Below are 11,677 nucleotides of genomic sequence, written 5' to 3'. Positions count from 1 at the left end.
GCCGCGGGTCCCGCCACGCAAGTCAATACCCGGAACTGCCCCCCTATCCACTGCAAAACCGGAAGAAACTGATGGTGGCCGACGAGGTCCAAGTTTTCCCCGCTTTCCCTCTGTTTCTGTTTCCCCGCCTCCTCAGCGGAAGCCGAGCGCCAAACTCAAATTTTAGCAGGACCCGGACTCCTTTAGGCTAGTTCGTGGGCTGGGCCTGCTGGACTTTTCCGGTTACTGGAGGGGGCAGCGGACCAACATGAGCCAGGTTCTGTTCCAGGACCTAGTCCCACTGCAGGTGAAATGCAAAGACTGCGAGGAGAGGTGAGGTTCTGCGTTACCCCGTGCCCGCGGGTGGCGGTTGGGGTCCGGCCAAGGCGGAGGGCGGGGAGAGGGGGAAGATGGCGGCTCTGGCCAGTGGCCACCGGCTTGCGGCTGGGTGTGCGTCCGGCGTCCCGGGACGCGGAGAGAGTCCCACTAGGAACCCAAGTTAGTTGCGGAGGGCGCAGAAGGGAGAGTATGAGGAAATGGAAAGCTGACCCGCGTCAAGTTAATTTCCAAAAAAAAAAAAAAAACCGAAAACAAGAAACCTAGCTCTGAACGGCATCATAGAAGATTATAGCCCTGGTCTTTCGTTTTGAGAAAGTTAATTTTGTCTGGAGAAGTGAAATAATTTACACGAGAGCTGACAATAAATTCACGGCCAGGCCCGCGCTAGAACTTTGGTCTTGGCTCCCAGCCCTTTTTTCACTCTTTGGATTATATTGGAAGTAAATTTAAGCTTCAGCTTAAAACAGTTTTTGTGGCGTAGTGCCCTTTCTTTACATTAGTTACTAAAAATAAATAAATCGACTAAAAACAGTAGAGGAAATGGTAAATTTCATTCATTCATTTAACAAATACTGCTTACTGGCAAAACACCTTGCCGGGTACTGGGGACATAGTGGTCGGGAAGAACAGTCCCTGTTTCCGTGGAGGTTACAGTCTAGTGGAGGAGGAAATAAAGGCCAGTCTCATAGATAAACGCAAAATTACGACTTTGACAAAGGTAGGTGGTGCTGTTGGGGCTTAATTTGAAGCCAGGAGATTTCGATTTTGTCACGCCTCTCAATAGCTGACTCTTCTCTCAACCTTGTTTCCTCATTTGAAAAACTGACTTAAGGTGCCTGCGTACATGATATGAGGATGGATCCTGAAGATGTTTATGGAAACTAAATGGTTTGGAAATGTGACGTTAGAAATGAAGACATTGCTTTATTGAGTAATGTGAAGCTAGCTTATAGTTCAGAATTGGGTCTAACGTCAGCCCGCAGGTCAGGCAAGGAGATACCAAAACTAGCAGTTGCAGGTGGAGATACTGTAGGGTGTTTGATGTGGTCATTCTTTTGTGCTGTCCAGTATGAGAGTCACGGTTACTGGACTTTTGAAATGGAGCTAATCCGAACTGATGTGTGGTAAGAGTAAAATGTGCATTGAATTTTGAAGATTTACTTATGAAAAAGAATGTGAAATATCATAATTTTTATGTTGCCTGTATAGATGACACTATTTTGGATATATTGAATATAATATATATGGGATATAAATTATTAATATAACAAATGTTAATAAATATATTCTGTATATCATAAACATTGGAAATATTTATATTTAACATATTGATTATATTTAAGAAAATTATTACAGTTAATTTACCTGTTCCTTTTAAATTTTTTTAATGTGGTTTCTAGAGAATTTAAAATTATATATTTGGCTCATATTTGTGGCCTCCATTGTATCTCTGTTGGACAGCCCTGTTTTGGAATAATTTTAGAAATATAAAGGGGGAGAGCATCATTTCTGATTCTAACACTGGAACTCTTAATTCTTCTCCATTTCATTATATTGTCATCACAGTTACCTTCTTAAAATGCATTGTCAATCATTTTACTTCTCTTGTTTAGAAATCTTTGATATATTTCTATCACCTGTAGCAGGGATCAGCAAACGAGCCCACGGGCCAGGTGGCCTTCTGCCCATTTTTTTAAGTAAAGGTTTATTGGAACGCAGCCATTCTCATTTAAGAATTGTCAAGCTGCTTTTGTACCGTAAGAGCAGACATGAATAATCGTGACCGAGACCTTTGGCCTGCAAAGCCTAAAGTAGTTACTATCTGGCCCTTTACAGAAAATATGCTGGCCCCTGACCCATAGGGAAAGTAATCCAGACTTTAGTTAAATATTCAAGGCCGGTTCAGCTCAACAAATATTTATGAATACCTACTGTGTGCCAATAATTGTCCTACCTGCTGAAATGGTCTAGCTTCCTCTCTTTTTACTCCTCTGCCTCCTGACAACAACGTCAACAACAATGGAAACAATTTTCATTCTGGGCCTCAAGGAACTCACACTTAATAGGGGAAACAAAAAGATCTTCTTGGGAGAGGTACAATAGCACAGGTTAAGAGTTCAGGCTCTGGAGCCAGATTATCTGGGTTTAAATCTCATTTCTGTCACTTATTGACTTATACCGTACAATCATTTTTTTCTTTGTGTCTCATCTTTAAATTAATGATGATAAAAATAATTGCCTCATGGGATTATTAGGAGGATGAAATGAGTTAATACATACACAGTGTTTAAAACAGTGCCTGAAGTATTATAGGCATGCACTAAACATTTAGTTATTATTAAGATGTGATTAATGCATGAAGTGACATCAGTGCACTAAAGTCATAAGAAGGAACTTCAGTGGAAGATAACTCAGAGAACTCTGGACTGAAGTAATGCAGATTTTGAAGCCCATGGTTTGACACCAACCTCTTTTTTAATTTTTGTTTTAGAAGTTCTGTTCCCCATATGCTAGTCACGTAAGACTACTTATCCATTGCATGTATCTCATACTCTCAGTACCATACCCTTATTCCTGCTCTTCTCCCTGCCTCAAATGCTTTTTCTTTCATAACCTTCAAGGTTTGTCTTAAATCCCTTCATTATAAGGACCTTTTCAAAGTTACCAAAGTTGAAATTAATTGCCCTTATTCATTTATTAGATAGAACAGTGAAGGTGAAAGGTCTGAGTTCTAATTTGGGCTCTATAACTTGGTTTTAACCAAGTTTGTAACAGTGCACCTCAGGTTCTTCCTTTGTAAAACAGACATAACTCTTAGTAAGATTATTGTTTTAAATACGATATATGTAAAGCACAGGGTAGGTACTCAGTAGTGTGGGTGCTCAGTGTTAGCAGTCCTTCCCTTCCTTCCCCTGAAGCACTAAAATGCTAAAATACAATCAGAAGCAAAGTCTGGATAGAGTCATTTAATCTGATTTGAGGACATGGACCATGTTTATTTCTGTTTGTATCCCTAGCATCCAGCATACTACCTGGCTTACAGTAGCTTTTATTTGTTTGAATTGAAAGGCTCAGGTCACAGCTTCTAGGTGGCGGAGGTGGGCTAGAATCCAATTCTGATAATGCCAAATCTGACTGAGAGGGAGGATGTTATGTGAATTTATGCGTTGTTCGGATTATGACATTTATTTTGAGAAACAGCATTTTTTTGAGTTTTTATTGATTTGTTTTATGTTGTCCCTCTGACAACTATTTAATGGAGAAAATAAGATTGTGATTTCAGATACTGTATTTTCTGAAAGCTCAGGTTTTTCTACAGTAGATGTTGGGGCAGGAAGGAGAGGTTTAATCTATGGGCCTTTCCTCCTCCCTTTTTCTCCTGAAAGTAATGCATTATAGACATTTGGAATTTATGCAACAATATCATTAATATCCTTCTTAAATTATATTAATGTGATTCTTCCAATAGTAGCTAAAGAATACTTTGCTAAATGATCTTTTGATTTTTTTGAAACAAATTTATCAAGTATGACAGGACTTTTGAAAGTGTATGTCACCATAAAAAGTTACCTACTGCAGTGTCACATCCCCTGTGGCAGGATGTTTTAGAAAAAACTGCAAGACAAAAACCAAGCATAATGACAATATAGATCAGGAAAGGTCCTCACAACCCCAACTCAATTCACTTATCTCACAGATTAGGAAACTGAAAGTTTTTTCCCCCGAGAATACTTAATTTTTCTTAAAAGATTTTATTTATTTGTCAGAGAAGGAACGAGAGAGAGCAAGAGCCACACACACACACAAGCAAGGGGAGCTGCAGGCAGCTGCTGCTGAGCAGGGAACCTGATGCAGGACTTGATCCCAGGACCCTGAGATCATGACCTGAGCCAAAAGCAGACACTTAATAGACTGAGCCACCCAGACATCCCCAGAATACTTCATTTAAGTAGAATGAGAGTAGAAATCTAATCTGTTTCACATATATTGCACCAGATAATAGAAAAATAAAAAACATTTTCTGTTCTAAAAATAATTCTTCCTATCTGTGGTATTTGCCAGTGCTGCTTGTTTTTTTTTCAGATAACATAAGTTATGGTAACCTTATCATATGGTAACCTCATCATACTAAGATTTAGCATCCAATCATTTGTTCAATAGGAAGCTTAACTAAAATGACATAAAATGCCAAAAAAATTATTTTTAAGTTGGAGCATAAAAAAATCTGTTAAAAATCTGACAATTGAATCTGTTCTTGGTCAACTGTTACCAAGTTTTTCTAACACTTGGTTGCTAGGTCTATACCTTTTACTTCTGCACTGGATAAGTAGCAGAATGTGGGAAAATTTTAAAACAACTTTGGAAGAATAGCCTAAAATTCTATTTACTTTTGTTTCCTACACATCAGGGAACAGCCATTGTTATTTAATTCTAGCAAAATATAGAACTTTTTGTACTGAGATGTTTTTTCACCAGTTTTTCCCTTTATTTCCTTCATCATTTAAGCGTCTTTGCTCAGTTTGATAAATGGTTATGAGCACCTTGATTTATATGCCTCTGTCTGATGCTGAATTCTCTGAGATGCAGCAGAGAATGTGGAAAGCTACGGGTTTTTTTGAAGTTTAGAGTTACTCTAGGTAAGGTGGATAATACACTGTTGATGTACTTCCGTGGATGTATTGGATAGGGACTATATTGAGCAGATGTATTTGGTGGATTTTGTGTATGTATAAGGGAGGGGAATGTGTTATCTTACTTCCTGGATTGTAAACATTCCATGTATTCCGGTACTACACATTTTAAGTTTTTTAAATGGAATCAATTAGATCGTTTGAAATGGTAAATTTTTTTTAATGTAGGAAATTGTTATTAAGTCATTGGTTTGTTTGGCTTTCAGTAGGTGCTATTTCAGGATCTGGGCAGTAGGTTATATTCCAGGCTAGTAATGGGAATTCCACATCGTTTATCTCATTTGATTGTCACAATAATCCCATTTTACAGGAGAGAAAAATATAATCTCTGGTAAAAAACCTGATTATTTACTAGTGGAAGAACAAGAACTTAAACTTAAAATCTGGTATGCTTCCGAAATATCTGTTCATAATTTAGGGAATACCAGTGGAAGATCTTACAGCTTAAGACTGAAAACTTCAGCTCGGACGAATGAGTGCTAATTCCTGCCATACGAATGTTTCTGACAATTGGGTATATCTTTTCGTACAGGAGAGTAAGTGTTAGAGTGAGCATTGAACTACAGTCAGTTTCCAATCCAGTTCACAGAAAGGTTGGTATTAATTTCTTTTGAAATATTTTCATTTTTGGGGGGAAATGTAATTTCTATGCATTATTACTACTTTTGTTACACCAATTTGCTTTTCAGTTTTGGGCCAGTTTGTAGCTTGCTAATCTGGGGTGGTAGAATCTACTAAGACAATGATTGAGAGATTATTATACCATACATTTTTTTTTTTTAAAGATTTTATTTATTTATTTATTTGACAGAGATCACAAGTAGGCAGAGAGGTGGGGGGTGGGGTGGGGAAGTAGGCTCCCTGCTGAGCAGAGAGCCCGATGCAGGACTCTATCCCAGGACCCTCGGATCATGACCTGAGCTGAAGACAGAGGTTCCAACCCAGGCACCCCTATACCATATATTTCTTCTTCTTCTTCTTCTTCTTTTTTTTTTTTAAGACTTTATTTATCTATATGTATGTCGGGGAAGGGGCAGAGGGAGAGAGCACAAAGAAAGTCTCAAGCAGACTCCTCGCTGAGTGTGCCCTACTCAGGACTTGATCTCACGACCCTGAAATCATGACCTGAACTGGAATGAAGAGTCAGATGCCCCACTGACTGAGGCATCCAGGTGCCCCTGTACCATCTGTTTCTAAAGCATACAGGAAGGGTTGGGGATTGGGAGAATTGGTTAGTTTTGCCCAGTACCCTTGTAAGTTGCTAGAATATATATTGCTACCCTGTAGAATTGGCATTTCATGTTGCATATGTGAGGTTAGAATGAATGGAAGCACTGCAAAGGAGATATTTTTGAGTCTTTACCTTTTGAAGGGAGGCTTTTAGAGCATCAGTCCTATATGATCTTCAAAAGTATGAGTCATTAGCAGTGATCTGGATACAGACAAGATGACTAAGAAGTACAGCATCTGTTTTCTCTGTATCATAGCTTTCCCTAAACATGATATTCAAGGACCTTGTAGTATTAGTAGTAGCTTCAGTTTTTTATAGCATCTTGGGGTGAATTTCAAGAAGTACTGCAGGAGAAGCTGCCTAAAGAACAGGACATTCTGAGGTAGAGCAAATACCCAGATTGCTAATTTCTGGAGTAGAGATTATATGTTATATTTTTTACATGTGATTCCTTAGGTCTGCTGTTCCTCTTCATTTTTATAGCTCTACCCGTAAGTGTTCAGATTTTTCTAGGACCCTAGCAGTTCCTCGGTAGCCATGAGTAGATTTTATTTCAAAGTGGAAGCTTATTCTTAACCTGAGTACTGTTTAGTTCTTCATTAGGCCTCCATCATCTTGTTGCTATGCTTGTTTTCGTCACATAAGTGTTCTCTAAAGTACATAATTTCTGTGTACTTCTCTGTCAGCTTTAGCTGCTGTGATGTTCTGCCGTACTGTAAGTTTATGTAGAAAGTGGTCTTTATGAAAGATATTTACTTCATGTGAAACTGAAAACAGATGGAGCTCCATGTCACCGGGCCACCTGGAATAGGAGAGAATAGGCCCATAGGAAGAAGCCCTGGCAACATGTTACTTGATACCCCTGTCCTCTGGCTGAGAGGCAAATACTCCTTTATTAGGATACATGATTGATTGTCATTTCTGCTGATATATTGGCACTTTTGAAGTATTAGACAATTAACTTGTGGGAAACTGAAAATCTAATTGAATATGATGTGGCCAGTGGTAAAATATTATCATGGTATAGTGCAGCAAGGACTAGGTCTCAATTCTTCCAAGCCTCTAATAGGATGGTATTCCTCAGCCTTCAACTCCTAGCATTTAATTAGTTTGTATAGACTCCTGCATGACTCTCAAGGAGCGGAATATTTATCCCTGTTTAAGATTCTTAAGTCTCTTAAAGACTAATGGAAATCCAGCTGTACCAGAAAACAGAGTCACCTGAAGAATATTGGTGATAAATTGTTGTTATTGGATAATTCCACTTCTAAGAAGGAAGAGATTTCTCTAAAAGCCTATCTATTGAAAACATTAAAAAATAAAATCTTTCTTTTAGGATTTAGTTATCCGTCTGACTGATGATACTGATCCATTTTTTCTATATAACCTTGTTATTTCCGAGGAAGATTTTCAGAGGTAACTAAATCTATTTTTCTGTTTTTATATTTAATCTAGGAAATAAGTTTTATTAATGTATTGGTACTATTGTCTTTGAAATGCAACGTATTATGAACCTTTGGTATTTTGAGAATGCTGGACTGCTTATACTATAATTATTCAGGATGTTTTTGAAAGTAAATATTCTATAGCTTATCAGAATTCTGCTTAAAACAGCTTGAATTTGGAGCTTTAGCTAAATATATTGACTTTTCCCCTCCCATGGGATAAATTCTATAAAAAAGTTCTCTAGTTCTTGATTTTAATGGGTATTTGGTAAATAAGAAAAGAATATTTTAGGGTTTAAATTATAATTAAAGATAGTAATTAAATTTTTTAAAACTCTTTTCTTCTGCATAGTTTAAAATTCCAGCAAGGCCTTCTGGTAGACTTCTTAGCTTTCCCACAGAAATTTATAGATCTCCTTCAGCAGTGTACTCAAGAACAAGCCAAAGAAATTCCAAGGTAAGTCTCATGAGAGCACTATGTCATTAGAATTCTCTCAAGACAAACTCTTCTTTGTAAAACAAATTGATGGCAAGATACTTTGTATGTGTTATAAGTACTCCTATTTTTAATTGGGCTTAGGGCTATTAAATAACAAATTTTAAGGAATCATGGTTAAAATAAAAATATTTACTCCTTAATTTTCATGTCTTGACAGAGACATTACAACTATCTGAAATATTTAACAGCATCAAGTACATGATTTTATAATGAACTTGGATAAGAGGAATGAGTTTGTGTTTGTATGTGTATATTCATGTTTGTGTGATACTAAATCCTGATCCTTTCATTGTAAAGTTGACTAACCTTTTGTCTTTTGGTTTCATCAATTGATGATTGTTGTTTGAATCACTTATTTTTTTTAGGAACTACAAAGTTTTGCATTTCTAATTCTATCCTTCCTTTTTTATTTATTAAGTATAATTCTTTTATAAAGGAGAACTTTTCCTCATCAGTTTGGGCTGTTTGATTACTCTGGAAAGAAAAAGATAAATGCTTAATTCTTTTAAATTGTCAATTTTTAGAGTAAAGAGTTGTTATTTTAATTACTTTTGTGCTTTCAGTGGGTTTTTGGTTTTATTTTTCTGCTTTGTCTTTCATTGTGAGCTCATGAACATTTGTATATTCAGTGTATTACAGTAAATCCTTTCTATGTTTCTTGCTCAGTTTTTTCATTTTGCTATTAGCTTATCCAGTTTTACCACTGGGAGTCCTTTTATATTGGCTCCTGTGATTCCAGTGTGCCCCCTTTCCCAGTGTTTCTAATCATCGATGATTCACTGGCATTTATTCAGTGGGAGAATTTCACTATCTCATAAGTGTTGTTATTTTGTGATACTTTCTTTTCAAAGGTTTTTGCTACAGTTAGTTTCTTCATCACCTATTTTGGATAACTCACCTGCCTTTTTAAATGTGGTAGAGACAAATCCTTTTAAGCATCTTACGCACCTCTCATTAAAACTTTTACCTGGAAGTGATGTGGAAATAAAGAAGTTTTTAGCCAGCTGTTTGAAATGTAGCAAGGTAAGATTTAAATTCAAGTTACTCTTTTAAAAATAAGTACCAAAAGTCTCTGATAAGTCACTGAAGAGCATAGTGCTATTGGTTTTTGTTTTCAGAATAAAGTATTTTTAAAGATGTCTAGTAAGTTTTTATAATATGTAAGGAATTTTTACCTTATTGGGTTTTTTTTTTTTTCCATTTAATCAAGATTCAGTGAGAGTAGAACTGGGCCCAAAATTGAGAAACTAGGTCCCATCATTTTTATTAATTTTCTGTGATCTGGGGCAGGTCACTTAAACTGTTTATACCATGGTTTCATCAACTGGTAGATAAGTATGGAAACATCTACTATTGTATTACACCTGTCTCAAGGAAAAAGATATGAAAGTGTATATTGAGAATTACAAAATGCCCAATAATTTTATAAGGTATAAGGAGCAAGAAAAAAACATTAGGATACCTCTTTATAGTTTTCAGAAAGTCGTTTTAGTCAAAGCTATAGATTAGTGCATCTCAAATTATAGTGGTACATAAATCCTCTAGAGATCTTGCTCATTCTGTTTGTGAAGCAGAAGACCTAAAGTGGAACCAGAAATTCTGCATTTTTAACAAACTCTCAAGGTGATGCTGATGCTGTACTTTGAGTAACACAGCTATAGATGATTAAATTGTAAACTGTGTAATTTTATTTTATAAATAGGAAGAAAAATTATCATTGATTCAATCACTAGATGATGTTACTAGGCAACTGAATTTCACACAAAAGGTAATTCAGATTTCATTTTGTCTTTGTGCGTCCTCTAAACATTGGCTCTGAATGACTTCTTGAATCCTGTCCAGGCTTTTGTGTATTATTTTTTAAAGCATGTTATCTTTGATTTCCTTCTCCTTTTTGTCACCTTTCCCCTATGAGTAAATTGTCTTAATCTGATCCTTTCTCTGATAGTTGATTCCATCCAAACATTTGTTACCTTCCAGGTCTTCATTAAATAATATATAGTACCTGTCACATGTCAGTTCTTTGCCCTTTTTTTCATCTCACACCTCCTGTCTAAAATGATGTTTCAGTTCGTATCTTCTAACCTTTTCCCTTCCATACGAGTGTTATGAATTATTCTGATAGGCTTATTATCATTTCAGTCAGAGCTACTATTTTTTGCTCTTAGTCCTTAAAACTGAGGACCCCAGTATCTGATAAGTGGCATGGCTTCAGGCAGAAATTGTCCTGAACAACATAGCCCATCAGTTTGATTGTGTGTAAGTGAACCACTCCATGCAATTGACTTGCTCTATCCTGGGCTGCTTTATTTCTTAATGTCACAGGAGGAGATTGGGTGGTGAAGAGCCAGACTTAACTAAAAGGTTAAAGATAGTTAAGCTTGCCTTCTGGGCCATGTTAGCTCTAAAATTCTTTTATTCTAATCTTGATTTCCTCAAATGAAAAAAAAAATCTGTGTAGGAAGAGGCTTTGATGTTTTGGAAAGCTGTGATTCCTTTTCTTTAATATCCTTTGTAAATATTGTCATGTTCTAAGGTAATAACATTCACAAGACTTAATTAATATTTTGAATTGAACTCTAATACAGACATTATCAGAAAAAATCCAAGAATTAGATAAGTTGCAGAATGAATGGGCATCACACACAGCTGCATTGTCAAATAAACATTCCCAGGAACTGACGAATGAGAAAGAAAAGGCCTTGCAGGTATGACCATTAAAGAAAATAGAAAATTATTTTGTTGCTGCTGTTAGTCACTTTGTTATAAAAGTAATATATGCTTGTTTTAATATGTTCAAACATTACAGAAGTATATAAAAAAATAAAGTTGCTCCTTAAAATTCTTATTACATAGAGGTAATTTATAAACATTTTGATATGTTTTTCCAGACTTTTCTCTTTATATGTAAATAATATGTCCTTTGTAAATATTTGTTGATATTTACAAATTTAGAAGTATGTAAATCATATATTTGTACATGGATAGTGGGTTTTGGTTGTATTCTGTGCTAATGGAGTCCTACAGTATATATTGATTGTAACTTTTTTCACCTAACATGACATCATAGGTCATTCTTTATCAGTTCAGATATTCCTTTTTAGTGGCTACATAGTATTCATTATTTGGGTATAACATAAATTAACTACTTACCCAACTGATGTACATTTAAATGCTTCATTATTTTGGCTTATGCAAATAATATTGCAATGAACATTCTTTGTTCCTAGAAGTGAGATTGCAGTATACCTATATAAGATACTATTGGATATTGCAAATATGCTAGCCAAAAAGATTTTACCAAATCTGAAAGATAGGGTATGACAGTATTTATTTCCCCCTATTCTTTTTTTTCATCTTTATTAAGTTTTTAATTTTAATTCCAGTATTGTTAACATACAGTGTTATATTAGTTTCAGGTTTACGATACAGTAATTCAACAATAATATACATTACTCAGTGTTCATCATAAGTGTACTCTTTAATCTCCATC

The 11,677-nt window shown here is 35.9% G+C and overlaps 1 protein-coding gene across 2 annotated transcripts in view; it reads left to right on the top strand.

Moving 5' to 3' along the window:
• Positions 1 to 166: 166 nt before the first annotated feature.
• Positions 167 to 11,677, top strand: part of SASS6 (SAS-6 centriolar assembly protein) — a 45,038-nt gene continuing 33,527 nt past the window's right edge. The window contains exons 1-7 of one of the 2 annotated variants that reach the window (XM_044238754.1): positions 167 to 312; positions 5,542 to 5,602; positions 7,577 to 7,656; positions 8,038 to 8,142; positions 9,036 to 9,207; positions 9,887 to 9,952; positions 10,773 to 10,892. In XM_044238754.1, coding sequence (XP_044094689.1) covers positions 248 to 312; positions 5,542 to 5,602; positions 7,577 to 7,656; positions 8,038 to 8,142; positions 9,036 to 9,207; positions 9,887 to 9,952; positions 10,773 to 10,892 — 669 coding nt within the window. In that variant the 5' untranslated portion in view covers positions 167 to 247. The remainder of the gene's footprint in view (positions 313 to 5,541; positions 5,603 to 7,576; positions 7,657 to 8,037; positions 8,143 to 9,035; positions 9,208 to 9,886; positions 9,953 to 10,772; positions 10,893 to 11,677) is intronic. The other variant, XM_044238755.1, reaches the window with a different exon arrangement.

Source organism: Neovison vison, chromosome 2, assembly GCF_020171115.1.
Source record: "Neovison vison isolate M4711 chromosome 2, ASM_NN_V1, whole genome shotgun sequence".
Classification (NCBI taxonomy): domain Eukaryota; kingdom Metazoa; phylum Chordata; class Mammalia; order Carnivora; family Mustelidae; genus Neogale; species Neogale vison.
Note: the sequence above shows the minus strand (reverse complement) of the source record. Positions and strands in the feature narration are given on the sequence as shown.